At 39.4% G+C, this 15,262-nt stretch overlaps 1 protein-coding gene across 6 annotated transcripts in view; it reads left to right on the forward strand.

Moving 5' to 3' along the window:
* Positions 1–15,262, forward strand: part of SEC24D (SEC24 homolog D, COPII coat complex component) — a 113,800-nt gene that overhangs the window by 16,521 nt on the left and 82,017 nt on the right. For 4 of the 6 annotated variants that reach the window (XM_009207473.3, XM_009207475.4, XM_009207476.2 and 1 more), the window contains exons 4-6: positions 4,263–4,411; positions 5,932–6,207; positions 6,499–6,629. In XM_009207473.3, the coding sequence (XP_009205737.1) occupies positions 4,263–4,411; positions 5,932–6,207; positions 6,499–6,629 (556 nt within the window). The remainder of the gene's footprint in view (positions 1–4,262; positions 4,412–5,931; positions 6,208–6,498; positions 6,630–15,262) is intronic. The other 2 variants (XM_009207477.4, XM_003899121.2) reach the window with 1 other exon arrangement.

Here is a 15,262-nt window from a genome sequence, read left to right on the forward strand (position 1 = left end):
AGCATTTTATCTGTGTCATTTGTACTTAGTATACCAAAGAAATATTTTAATTTTACTGTTTCTAAATTATCAAATAGAAACAAGATATAAAAAAGTTACTACGTTGATTTGAGTTTAACATGTAAAATTTTTATGTTTAAAATACTGCTATTTTAAATATAATGTTTTATAAAATTTAAAAGTCGTACCTAGTTATTTGTCTTTTTGATTTGACTGAGGAAGAATAAATGTCTTAAACTTGGCAAGCAGTGCTAAAGTTATCTACATAGAGTTACTACTGGGTAGGATATTAAATAAAATCTGCAACCTAAAAATCAGTGTTTTAAATTATAAGATAAAAATTCAATCAATCAATTGTAAGTGATGTATTCTGATGAAGAAACAGTGAATTTGAGGGAACAGGGGACCCATCTTCCCAAATTGAAGCTGATATGTGTGAATCTACTAAGAAATTGATTGCAACAAAAGATGAAGGAGCAATAAAAATATGAGAAGTAGTTGTTTTTTCTTCAATTTTATTTAATGTGGGAAACGATGCTAGGATGTGGTGGAACTTTCATTTTTTTCTATTCTATGGGCTAGGTATTCAAAATTCTGATTTTGTTTCAATCAGATTTTGAAAAATTTGGCATCTTAATTCCGCATACAAACTTCAGCATACATCTCATTTCTTGAGCAATTTGTTGCAAACTTGAAAATGGGAAGTGTTTGAAGTTGAACAGGCCACAGAAAACGGAGTCAACTCTACAGAGGATTAGGATTAAATCGAGGCTAAATTTTCAGGTTTTATTAATAATCTGGTAGTAATTCTTTATTGAATTCTTTCTGATGGTGAATCTGCCCTTCTCTGACATTCAGTGAAACAGTAAATTAAAATACATACTTGACATTCAATGAAACCGTAAATTAAAATATATAATTGAATGTTTTTCAGTCTAGAGCCGTGTTAAATAAAGGCAGTCAACATGAGAAACATTTATTTAACTCTGTATGGTTCTTCATTTTAACATTATAGCAAAAAAAAAAAAAAAAAGGGATCATTCCATTTTACTTGCTCTTTTTCAGAATTTGAAAGCTTCGAGCTACAGAGATTAAGTGGCTTAGCTATAGTGGTACACCAGGTTTCTGTGCTACGGCAGGAGGACTTGGATTCCCACCTCTGCTTTGTACGACATGCTATGTGATTTTGAATAAAGTAATGAAGTTAAAAAATATGGGCGGGGCGCTGTGGCTCACGCCTGTAATCCCAGCACTTTGGGAGGCTGAGGTGGGCGGATCACGAGGTCCAGAGATTGAGACCATCCTAGCCAACATGGTGAAACCCTGTCTCCCCTGCCTCTACTAAAAGTACAAAAATTAGCTGGGCATGGTGGTGCGTGCCTGTAATTCCAGCTACTCGGAAGGCTGAGGTAGGAGAATCATTTGAACCCGGGAGGCGGAGGTTGCAGCTGAGATCTTGCCATTGCATTCCAGCCTGGGCGACAAGAATGAAACTCCATCTCAAAAAAAAAAAAAAAAAAAAAATTAAATTAAACAAATTTGTATATTTAAGATGTTCTTTCATCGCTTTCCTCATTTATGTGAGGGTTTTGTTAGCCATTTAATACTATTCTGTTTATTTTAAAATTGATAATAATTGCTTTTAAAAACCAAATCTATTTAAAACTTACCATATTTAAGTTGGTCAGAAAGAAATAATATATTTGTGAATTTCTGAAACCTAACTCCTGGGCTATATGTTAGGCACTGAATGATAAGTAGGCATTTATGGGTTGAAAGTAATAACTGATGGTTATACAGTCTCTCATTCTCTATTTTAAATCCTTAAATCCTTAACTTTTGTTAAGTTAAAAAAAAATACTTGAAGCTGCTTGTGTTATAACTCCTGTTTGAAATATATTTTGTCCTACCTGTATTGTAAAAACAAAAAATGATTCACGGAATTGTATATTTAAAAGTATTAACATTTATGAAACACCTTTGACATTGTTTTGGGGGGCTTTTTTCTCCATATAAATGCAGCATCCCCAGTTTCTGCTTATCAAATCCAAAGTGTGTAATCGTACCTCACTGCATCCATGAATATATTCTGTAGTACATGTGTATTCTGCCTGTGTGTAATTACTTCATTTATTCCCTATGACAAAGTTTTTTGGCTGTTGGTTTGTTTTGGGACAGAGTCTCGCTATGTCGCCCAGGCTGGAGTGCAGCGATGTGATCTTGGCTCACTGCAAGCTCCACCTCCGGGGTTCACGCCATTCTCCTGCCTCAGCCTCCCGAGCAGCTGGGGTTACAGGCACCCGCCACCACGCCCGGCTAATTTTTTGTATTTTTAGTAGAGATGGGGTTCCACCGTGTTAGCCAGAATGATCTCGATCTCCTGACCTCGTGATCTGCCTGCCTCAGCCTCCCAAAGTGCTGGGATTACAAGTGTGAGCCACCGCGCCTGGCGGACAAAGTTTTTTTAAAAGATGACAAAGTATTATTTCTTAAAAAGAAGAAATGTTTTCATCTTAGGAAACAATGGATTTACAAAACAGACCTTTAATATAATTCTTGAAATCATTTTTTTAGTGATCACAACATATTTTAAATGTGTCATGTGAGACTAGAATTAGATTTTTTGTGCTTGTGTGTCACCAGTGTCATTAATTGATTAGAGATATAAAGAAAACTTTTACTGTGAAAAGTTAATGTTTGTATTTTCTATCTTTTATTCATTTTCTTCCAAAAAGTATTTAAGTCAAACGGTGCTTAGTCTAACTGTGTTGGGGTTTTTGGAAAATTTGACAGGAGAGAAATTGGATAGTTTTGTTTAACAATATTTTTGGGTTACAGTGTTATTCATTCAATCATTTCTAGATAATTTTCTGCTATAGGATAGCTTGTACTTGTGGGTACAATGGAAAGAGCATTTTCTTTCTTTCTTTTTTTTTCTTGCAACATGTATTTTATTAGGCAGGCTTTTCTGCATCATTACAGAAGAGTCCTAAGTTATAAAGTCAATTCCGGCTTCCTATAAAACATAGACTGCAGAAATAAGCTGTTCAGAGGTATGAGTGGAAAAGAGCGTTTTCATCACTCACCTATTTATCTCAAGGTGTGAGATATTATTCTGCAAATATGCTAAATGTCGTTCACTCAGAGTAATGGTTGGAAGGTTAATTTTCTGTTTTGTTTGTAATAATCAATTTAAACATATGGAGAAAAATGACAACATAAAATTAGTGTGATGCTTTGAAAAGTGCACTCACTGAAGACCTGGAAGAACGCTGGTCCTAGTGTTGTCACAAATAAATTGTGAGACTTTAGGCAAGCAGTGGCTTCCCTCAGGCTCTGCTCCTAACCTCTCAATGGCAGTAGGAGGCAGAAGGCAAGACATGGGCCATGGGGAAATAGTTTCCAGTTTACAGAGAAATCGAAAGCAGAGTATACCATTTGGGAAAATTCAATTTTATTTAAAATTCATAAGAATTTATAATGTGACTCTCAGGCAGGCTTTAATCTCATTTGGCAGATTAACCATGCTAGGTACACTGTCCAGATAGTGGCCATTGTTTAATGCAGAACAAGAAAAAAATAAATGTCTAATAAGTTCAAGCTAAATCAAAGGTAAAGCATGATGTACTTTTTAGATTTTTTTTTTTTTCTCTTTGGGACAGAGTCTGGCTCTGTTGCCAGGCTAGAGTGCAGTGGCGCAGTCTCAGCTCACTGTAGCCTTGACCTCCTGGGCTCAAGTGATCCTCTTACTTCAACTGTCCAAGTAGTGCCACCACTCCTGGTTAACTTTTTATTTTATTTTGTTTTATTTTTCGTAGAGACAGGGTCTCACTATGTTGCCCAGGCTGGTCTTGAATTCCTGGGCTCAAGTTGTCCTCCCACCTCAGCCTCCCAAAGTGCTAGGATTATAGGCATGAGCCACTGCTTCTGGCTGTATTGTTTTCTTGATTTTCGTTCTACTGATGGTTAACTTTAGTATAGATAAGGCTCTGGTGGGCTCAGTTTCCCAAACTGATTTCCAGAACTGGTTTTATGCTCACAGTAGGATTTTTTTTTCTATCTCGGTATGTTCAGCATGTGAGCATAAATATAAGATGATGCTACATGATCATATTGAGCTCACGTCAAGCTTAATTAAAGATTTAGTGTATAATATCAGTCATTTTCCTAGGCCCACTAGACAGGCTTATTTAATTACACTGTTGTATGTCATTTGCTTGAGATGCTGTAATACTGCTTAACATCCTGTTTTCCTTGCTCAGATTTCCAGGCCCTCCACCTGTCAACAATGTGGCATCCTCATATGCACCATACCAACCCTCTGCACAATCATCTTACCCAAGTCCTATGTCCACTTCATCTGTCACCCAGCTGGGCAGCCAGCTCAGTGCTATGCAAATCAACAGCTATGGTAATAGTTTTATTGTTAGTGTTTATTGACTGCCTTGTGTCCTGGTTATTTTTAATGAGAGAGGTTTTCTTCATTTTTAAAATAGATGTAACTAGGGCATACTGTGTTGAAGTAGTATTTGGACATTTTAATAATAAAGCATCTATCTTATGTAGGGCTATAGTTAATTGTTTTCTTGATCATGCTGCCACTTATTTCAAGGTAATTGAAGGACCCTCAGAATACCTTCCATTCAATGATTGAACAATAAAAAAAGACAAAAAATCCTGACTTAACAAATAAGCATTAGAACAGTGAAATTATTTTAAGAAATAAAATAAGGATAATTTAAACCTTGTATTGTTTGTGATGGGGCCCCCAAATCAGAAATATAGTACTCATTGTTTCACAGTGCATTTTAATTATGTGTTTAGATCATGGAAAGAATGGAAGCTCAGATGTTGTGAGGCAGAAAAGAGAAGAATAAGAGAGGAAAGAGTCACAGTACTGAGATTTACATCAACAGAAATGCTGTATATCCTATGAGTCGTGGAAAGCTCCACTGTAATGACAGCACAGTCGGCCATTTATCTAGATGAAGAATATTTTCATGTTACTTAAAATTAGTTTTCTGAAACTAAACCCCTCTATTTTCTGTCTTTTACTCATTTCAAAATGGGTAAGTCTCCAAAGAAGCAACCCATAATCTGGTTTTACAGCTGTTTCCAATATGATTGGAGAGCATGTTGGTGGCCCTTCTCTTCTCTCTGGTTATTTCTACCTAATTCTGAAATTTGTTTGGTCAAGTCACGCACAGGATGCAAATAATTTATTGAATGTGCAATTTACCTGAGTAATGCTTGTTATGTAATAGAATTTTTATATGATTTTCTAGATTTTTGTACCAGATACAAATTCTTTAATTAATGCGTATATCATGTAATTACACAACTGAGTTAAAATTTATCCTATGAATTCCCTCACTTAAATTATAAATGTTGCTTTTACCTTTTAAAAATTTTCCAGACCAGGCATGGTGGCTCACACCTATAATCCCAGCACTTCGGGAGGCCAAGGAGGAAGTACTGCTTGAGCCCAGGAGTTTGAGACCAGCCTGAGCAACATCATGAGACCCCATCTCCACACACACACACACACAAAAAAAAAGAAAATGAACTTGGCATGGTGGTGTGTGCCTGTAGTCTTAGCTACTTGGGAGGCTGAGGTGGGAGGATCACTGGAGCCCTGGATGTTGAGGCTACAGTGATCCATTATCTTGCCATTGCATTGCAGCCTCAGTGACAGAGCAAGACCCTGTCCTAAAAAAAAATCCCAGTTGTGTAAAATAGTATTTGTTCTGTTTTCTGAATGAAGATTTCAATTTGTGGCAAAAAAAAAAAAAAAAAAACCCCAAACATATATTTCTAAGGGTGTCCTCTTGCTTTATGTCAGGAAAACAAGCATCTCTGTCGTGTACTTTGCAGAAGTCAGAGAGTTGAGAAATGTGGTATTTAAGTGGGCTGGTCTTCTTTCTCACGCAGGTTCAGGCATGGCTCCTCCAAGCCAGGGACCCCCTGGCCCTCTGTCAGCCACATCATTGCAGACTCCTCCACGACCTCCACAGCCTTCCATTTTGCAACCTGGATCTCAAGTTCTTCCACCACCACCCACCACACTCAATGGTCCTGGTGCCTCACCTTTGCTTCCACCAATGTACAGGCCAGATGGGCTCTCTGGGCCTCCTCCTCCAAATTCTCAGTACCAGCCCCCACCTCTTCCAGGCCAGACCCTGGGTGCTGGATATCCTCCACAGCAGGGTAAGGTAGACAGGGTGCAGGGAAATGCTTTGGGTTACCCGGGGGAACCCTTAACTGAAAATCAGCTTTGTTCCTATGTTACTAAGTATTTATCACTTACTTTTAAGAAATGGTAGTGTTTGAAGAGTTTTGGCAAGAGCAAAGAAATGGGGAACCACATTCACACTTGACTCCTTGCCTTTTTTAATAAGATGAAAAATACAACATGCTTGACTAAACAGCATAATATCGTCACAAGTCTTACATGCTGGATTTGGGATGATAGTCATTTTTCTTTAAATTTTTTCCAAGCAGCCAACTCTGGCCCCCAGATGGCAGGCGCACAACTCTCTTACCCAGGAGGCTTCCCCGGAGGTCCTGCACAGCTGGCTGGTCCGCCACAGCCCCAGAAGAAGCTGGATCCTGATTCTATCCCTAGCCCAGTAAGTGCTCTACTCACTCTCAGAGTCTCACTCACAAAGGAAGCATTCATTTTTCTCAGCAACTCGTCAGTTTGTTAGCATTTATCCTGTTCATTATCTTAGAAGTTAGGAGATACTCATCACATAGAGGGAAGGCTTCCTTCCTTATATGTGTGTATGGGGGGAGGTATGCTACAGTTATGGGCATACTAAAGGTCTCCATGAAAGAGCAGCCTATGTTGGCTTTTTTTTTTTTTTTTTTTTTTGGTGTCGTATAAACTGGGCAGTGTCTATAATGTTTACGTTGACATATTTTGCCAGTATCTATTGCTATGTAATGAGTAATTAATAGACTATATCCTATAGAAACATGCTATTTTAGATAACTAAAGGATCCTTTTCAATAAGAGAAACCCATAGAGACTGAAAGTATATTTTACATCTTGCACATTAAAAAAACAAAATTTGTTTATGTAAAGTTAGAACTAAACTCTTCACTCAAGTGATTTTTTTTGTAGGGTTACTCTTGAATAATTTTATCAGTCAAGCTTTACAAGGCTATTCTGCATAGCAAACAATCCCCAACTTTGCTTACAACTGCAAAGATGTATTATTCACTCAGCTTACATGTAGGCTGCAGTAACTGCAGATTGGCTTTAGGCTCTGCTTCATCCGTCCTTATCATTCCAGAATCCAGAGTGAAGAGGCATCCACTGCTGAGGACATGCTATTTTGTGGCAGAGGGAGGAAACAGCTGGCCAAAATGTACAACAGCTCTTAAAGCTTCCACTCATGTGTGGCATGTGTTATAACCACTCATGTGCCCTTGGCTGAAGCAAATCATAAAACAAAGCCCAATGTCAATGGGGCAGGGAAGCTGCCAATTTTATGGCATTGGGATGTAAAATCCTTTTGGAATAATAATGAAATCGGCTACAGTTAGTTTTGTGTCTTTGAATAGGTTCTGTAAACATAAGTAGAAAAAGTTAGAAATAAACTAAGGAGCACAAAAGCTACCATATTAGCTAACTTTTGCTGTGTAACAAACTGCTACAAAACAGTAGCTTAGCACTATTATTTAATTAATTAATTTGTTATTATACTTTAAGTTCTAGGGTACATGTATACAACGTGCAGGTTTGTTATATATGTATATATGTGCCATGTTGGTGTGCTGCACCCATTAACTTGTCATTTGCATTAGGTATATCTCCTAATGGTATCCCTCTCCCCTCCCACAACCCCACAACAGGCCCTGGTGTGTGATGTTCCTCTTCCTGTGTCCAAGTGTTCTCATTGTTCAATTCCCACCTATGAGTGAGAACATGTGGTGTTTGGTTTTCTGTTCTTGCAATAGTTTGCTGAGAATGATGGTTTCCAGCTGCATCCATGTCCCTACAAAGGACAGGAACTCATCCTTTTTTATGGCTGCATAGTATTCCATGGTGTATATGTGCCACATTTTCTTAATCCAGTCTGTTATTGATGGACATTTGGGTTGGTTCCAAGTCTTTGCTATTGTGAATAGTGCCGCAGTAAGCATACATGTGCATATGTCTTTATAGCAGCATGATTTATAGTCCTTTGGATATATACCCAGTAATGGAATGGCTGGGTCAAATGGTATTTCTAGTTCTAGATCCTTGAGGAATCGCCGCACTGTCTTCCACAATGGTTGAACTAGTTTACAGTCCCACCAGCAGTGTAAAAGTGTTCCTATTTCTCCAGCACCTGGTGTTTCCTGACTTTCATGATCGCCATTCTAACTGGTGTGAGATGGTATCTCATTGTGGTTTTGATTTGCATTTCTCTGATGGCCAGTGATGATGAGCATTTTTTCATGTGTCTGTTGGCTGCATAAATGTCTTCTTTTGAGAAGTGTCTGTTCATATCCTTTGCCCACTTTTTGATGGGGTTGTTTGTTTTTTTCTTGTAAATTTGAGTTCTTTCTAGGTTCTGGATATTAGTCCTTTGTCGGATGAGTAGATTGCAAAAATTTTCTCCCATTCTGTAGGTTGCCTGCTCACTCTGATGGTAGTTTCTTTTGCTGTGCAGAAGCTCTTTAGTTTAATTAGATCCCATTTGTCAATTTTGGCTTTTGTTGCCATTGCTTTTGATGTTTTAGACATGAAGTCCTTGCCCATGCCTGTGTCCTGAATGATATTGCCTAGGTTTTCTTCTAGGGTTTTTATGATTTTAGGTCTAACGTTTAAGTCTCTAATCCATCTTGAATTAATTTTTGTATAAGGTGTAAGGAAGGGATCCAGTTTCAGCTTTCTACATATGGCTAGGCAGTTTTCCCAGCACCATTTATTAAATGGGGAATCCTTTCCCCATTTCTTGTTTTTGTCAGGTTTGTCAAAGATCAGATGGTTGTAGATGTGTGATATTATTTCTGAGGGCTCTGTTCTGTTCCATTGTTCTATATCTCTGTTTTGGTACCAGTACCATGTTGTTTTGGTTTCTGTAGCCTTAGCACTACTATTTATTAATACTCATGACCCAGTGGGTTCCCTGGGCAGCTTTGCTAATCTGGGCCAGGCTCACCTGATTTTGGCTGGGCTTGCTCACGCATCTGGGGTCAACTGGAGGCTTGGCTAGGGTATGGATGGTTTAGGATAATGTATTAGTTTCCTGTGGCTGCTGTAACAAATTTGTAACAAATTACCACAAATCAGGTGACTTAAAACAATAGAAATTTATTCTAAGCAGGGCTGTGCTGCCTCTGAAGGCTATAGAGGAGAATCTATTCCTAGGCTCTTTCAGCTTCTGGTGGCTTCAGGTCTTCCTTGGCTTGTGACCATATGACTCCAGGCTCTGCTTCTGTGGTCACATTGAGTCCTCCTTTTCTTTGTGTCTTCTTCTCTGGGTGTTTGTCTCAAAATTCCTCTACCTCTTTCTTATACATGTGATTCCATTCAGGGCCAGGATAAGCTCCTCCTCTCAAGATCCTTAATAAAATTCTTTTGCCATTTGAGGTAATGAAATGGAAAAAGTTCCCTTATCCCTTTCGCAGGACATGCGATGGGGATGTGGCTTGCTTCTTCAGTGCCCCAATGCTCAAATCTCTAGGGGAGCATACAGATGGGCAGGCTATGGGGCTCCATCTCCCATGGCAGTGTCTAGGAATGAATGTTTACAGTTGAAGCCCCAGTGGACATGTGTTACAGGGTGCTCTTTTAGTTTGCCGTCTATAGGCGACTTGTATTAACCAGCTCAGTTAGATCCCTTCATTATCACAAGGACAGAGGGATTTCTGTATCCCAGGTTTTTGCCTTGGTGTACTGGAAGAATTGGATCACACGTGGGCTTGGAGAATGAGTGCAAGGTTTTATTGAGTAGAAGTAGCTCTCAGCAGTTGGGGGAACCAGAGGGAACCTGGAGTCCTACCACTCAGTGGCCCGGGCCTCCTCTGACTGCCCCGGCCAAACTCCGCATCTGCCCGTGTCTGTCAGTGTGCTCTTCCACCGGTGTTCTCCCTCCACGTCCTCTCGCCGTCCAGCCGCTTGTATCTTTATCTGCTGATGTGCTCCTTTCCACATCTGGCTGCCTGTGTGTCTGCCCGCTAGGGACTTGGGTTTTTATAGGCCCAGGATGGGGGCATGGCGGGCCAGGGTGGTCTTGGAAAATGCAACATTTGGGCATGGAAGCAGGAGTGCCTGTCCTCACCTACGTCCGTGGTAATAGAGCCCTACCCGGGGACCCACCTTTCTCTACCCAGCACTTCCCTGCCCCCCTCCTGTATCAGTAATATTCACAGATTTCAGAGATTAGGACATGGACGTGTCTTTCTGAGGGGCGCTGCTCTTCCCATCATAGATAGTGTCATTTGTGTGTCTTGGGTTTGGTACCCATCTGTTGATGGGGGATGACCAGGCCACGTTGTCAAGCAAGGTACACTGGGTTTGTTCATGGGGTGGCAGACATCCAAGAGGGAAGGTAGGAGTGTGCATGGCCTTTTGAGGCTTAGGCTTGGAACGGGCACATCGCTACTTCTGCTACATTCTCTTGGCGAAAGCAAGTCACAAGACTGCCTCAGATTCAAAAATGGACTTTGCCTCTTGATGGGAGGAGGGGCAAGGCAACGTTGAAAAGAGCATTGATATAGGGAAGCGCAGATAATTTTGACTGTTTTTGTAATCTGTTACTTATTCAATATTTATTTGAATTTAAAGTTGAAGATTTGTAATACTGTTTACTGCTATAACATGTTAGAAATTAAATTTTGACAATTCTTAGTGCCGTTATTGATAATCATATTCCCAGTCATTACTTTTATGGCTTAAAAGAAAGAAGGAGGGAGATTTCTTTTAATTAATGGTTTCACTTCATTATGGGGACTGAGTTGGAAAGTTAGGACAGTAGGCTGGAGACCTAGGGAAGAGTTGGTATTGCAGCTCAAGTCTGAAGGCATCTGGAGGCAGAATTTTCCTCTTTCTCAGGAAACCTGTTTCTCCTAAGGTGGTCCGCTGATTAGATGAAGCCCACCCACATTATGGAAAGTAATCTGCTTTACTCAAAGCCTGCCTGTTTAAATGTTAATTCGATCTTAAAAAATACTTTAAAAATACCTTCACAGCACCATCTAGACTTCGACTGGTATTTGTCCCAAAAATGGCCTAGCCAAGTTGACACATAAAATTAACCATCACATCCCCTTTCTCTTGCATCATCTATACTTCTTTGAAAATGAACTTAAGTTTTTCTCTGTCTAGTTCATTCTCGTCAGAATATAAATATCCTATGATGCCTCCCATCATTAATAAAAGAAGCTTTCCTTGGCCTCTCCCCAAACCTGGATTCAGTTTCCTCCCATCTCTTGGCTTTCTTTTATAGCCAGAAATCTCCCAAAGAGTTGCCTATATCTGCCGTTTTCAGTTCATCTCCTCCCACTCTCTCCTGATCCTATTCCAGTTTAGATTTCATCACCACAACCCCACAATACTGTGCTAGTCCAATTACCGATGACTTCCTGTTGCCAAATCTAATGGTCAATTCTCAGCTTTCATGTGACTTGACATCAGCAGCAATTTGACACATCTGTTTACTCCATTCTCCTTGAAATGAAACTTTTACATTTGCCTTCTGGGATTCCACCCATTTGCTTACATCTCTGTCTACCCCACTGGAGGCTCTGTCTCCTTTGTTGATGTCTCCCAATCTCTCTGACCACCTAGTGTTAGAAGCGTCCTAAGGCTTAGTCTTTGGAGCTGTCCCTTTCTCCATTGACATTTACTCTCTGGATAACACTTCTCAAAATGTGCTCCCAGGACAGCACCATCAGCATCATCTGGGAGCTTATTAAAAATTTATGTTCTCAAGCCTCAGCACAAACCTATGGAATCAGAATCTCTAAGGGTAAGGCCCTGGAATCTGTGTTTCAACAAGCTCTTCAGATGATTCCTAGGCACACCAAAGTGTGCAAAGCACCACTCTAGATAATTCCATCTATTTTTGTGGCTTCGAATAAGTGCAGATATTCCTAGAAAAGACCTTTTCCCTGAAATCCAGATCCAGTTCCATTCTTCTACCTCCTCAGGCATAAACCTGGGAATCATCTCTGGTTCTTCCTTTCTTGCACATCTCACATTTAGTTCTTTAGCTAATTCTCTTGGTCCTACCTTGTCTATTCATCCTGTTCCAAGCCTCTACTATCTACCTACCTAGGTTTTTATAAGAGTCTCCTAATTGGTCTCCCTGCCCTTTCAGTCTGCACAGAGCAGCCAGAGTCATCCATTCCAATTCTAAGTCAGATCATGTCATGGCTAAGGAAACCAATACTCTAGTTAAAAACTAAAGTTCTTACAGTAGTCTACAGGACCCTACATTATTTGCCACCCCTGGCTCCCCTCACCCCCTCCACACACGTGCACGCACACACACACACACACACACACACCCCTCCTACCCCTGACCTTGTCTCTTATCACTCTTCTACACCTGCTTTGACCAACACCACCAGCCTCCTTATTGTTCCTTGGCAGGCCAAGCATGGCCCTAATTCAAGGCCTTTGCCTTTATTCTGCTTAGATGCGCTTCCCCTAGATGTATGCAGGGCATGACTCATGTCCTCATTTCCTTAATGTCCTCATTGCTCATCCTTAGTCTCCCTGGCACCCCATCCATATCACTCCATATCCACAGCACTGATTACTGCCTGATGTCGGGTGGATTACTTGTACATTTGTTTACTTACTGCCTTTCTTCCGCACAAGAATGTCCACTCCATGAAGGCAAGGATTTGGTTTTGTTCACTGCTGTGTCTCTAACACTTAGAATAGAGCCTGATACGTAGTATATGTCCACATATTCCTTGAATGAATGAATTAATAAATAAATAGGCAACAAAAGCAAGAAGCAGTAGATGCTGTGACTCATCCAGGACCCTTACAATACATACAGACAAATCAGTCCAGTATTTATTTTTATCTTAAAACTAATGAAATCGTGATGGTCAGATGGAGCCTGTTTGTGTTCCTATTACCAAAGGAATATGCTTTTGCTAACAAAATAAATTTTTCCTTCTGGAAAGAAAGATGTAAAGTCACATTTACTGAGCTTCTGCTATACTCCAGTCCTGAGCTAGGTGCGTAGGTGCTTATTACAACCCTTTTGGGTGGTGGTTTTAAATAAATTTTGAAAGTAAGGAAATGTATCGTCATCAAAACTCTTCCTCCCTCCTTTTCTGTGTCCATAAGAGGATTATTCAGTAGTTGGGTGCTTTCTACTCCCTTTATCTTACCACTCCAAAATTCACATGATCCTGCTAAGCAGCCTTTCTTGCATGGCACACACATCTTCCTGTTTTTCCCTTATCCTTGTTCACTTATCTCAAGATAATCACTTTCTTTTTTTCTCTTTTCCAATTCTGTTTTATGAACTCAGAATGCTCCACTCATAGCAGATAAATATAATCGTAATTCTAGCAGCACATCTTCTGAAGGAAAAATAAATCTATACCTTTTGAAGTAGTTTTGGAATTATCAAGAATCACTGTCATTAAATCTAAACCCTTCAAGTACCGAGTCACAGTCAAAATTGCTGTTGATGCTTCTTTATCTCTAAGCCTGTTTTTCAAGAACATGCATTTGAGGTAAATAAAAAAAGGCATAGTATTTTTTAGCAATTATCAGAACTACTTTAATATCTCCCACTCTTTTCTTTGTAGTATTCTATCCAAGATATGAATTAATTTAGAAATGTAATTACTACTGATAACATTGTTTCTTTGGAGGCAGGGCTTTGTAAATTGCAAATGGATAATTTAAAAACAAACTTTTTGGAAACATAGTCTATTGAAGACTATATTCAATATGTTCTGTATATTATGCACACTAATACATTATCATGGTTTTTACTTCACTTTCATATTGGACTCTTTGTTGGTTGAAATGATTGCAATAAATATTGATAATATAAAAACGACTCTAAGCCAGGTGCAGTGGCTCATGCCTATAATCCCAGCACTTTTGGTGGCTAAGGTAGGAGGAAAACTTGAGCCCAAGAATTTGAGACAAGCCTGGGCAACAAAGTTAGACCCCATTTCTACAAAAAATTTAAAAATTAACTGGGCATAGTGGTGCACACCTGTAGTCCCAGTTACTTGGCAGGCTGAGGCAAGAGAATGGCTTGAGCCCAGGAGATTGAGGCTGTAGTGAGCCCTCTTCATGCCACTGTACTTCAGCCTGAGCATTAGAGCAAGACCCTGTCTCAAAAAAATAAAAATCAACTCTATTTTTAATGAATTCGGTTAACCTTGTGGTCAAAATACAGAATATAATTACAGTGTTTCAGTTTCTCTGCTTCTTGTCTCTGCTCATGGTAGCTTTAGTCTTGTCTGTGTCTGACAGCAGTTACGTTTGGAGCCATTTTATGTTTTAATCTAATAACAGTTCACATACTATGAAATTAGGAGGGAAGACCTGTAGACTTAAAGGCAGGCTAAATCTGTCATCAACATTTCATAAAACCAATGTTGTCAGTACCAGCTGGGGACTGGATTGGATGGAATGGGAGGGAAGAGTAGAGAAAGCAACATTTCAGAGTTTGCAGAAGGCAGTTTTCATATCGTTAATGGTTTTAGGAATATTAAAAATTGCACCCTTGGTGCAGTTTGGACATACTATTCCAGTCTGGACACACTTCCTGTTTCTCCATTTTTTTCTTCCTCTTCTTACACCCTCTCCATTTTTTTTTCCTTTTATTCCTCCTTGTTTGTCCTATGAAGAAAGAAGTGAGGGAAGGGAGAAGATAAAGAGGAACATAATTATTGGGATTCTTTCTTGTTCTCTTTTTAACTGCATACTACTAGATTTTGCTCATAATTTTCACTCCTAAACAATTAGAACAGAAAGACATTTTGTATCTCTTATAATCTTCATCAATAACAATTGTTTTTAACAGAGAAATATCAGATGCTTCCACATTAGATGACAGAACTTAAGAGACTTTTGCTCCTGTTGACTTCTCTACAGTGGGCAAAAACCACATGGGATTGCTTTATACCGTTTGTGTCTTACATCTCAAGGAGCCAGGGATGCAGTTGGGGAAACTTGAAAAGCAAACTGAAGATCAAAAGACATTTGAGGAGAACGTTAAGGTTTTTTATAGGTTGTATATTATAAATCATTTCTTCTGAGATAATTTTTAGCCTT

This window comes from Papio anubis, chromosome 3, assembly GCF_008728515.1.
Source record: "Papio anubis isolate 15944 chromosome 3, Panubis1.0, whole genome shotgun sequence".
In the NCBI taxonomy this organism is placed as follows: domain Eukaryota; kingdom Metazoa; phylum Chordata; class Mammalia; order Primates; family Cercopithecidae; genus Papio; species Papio anubis.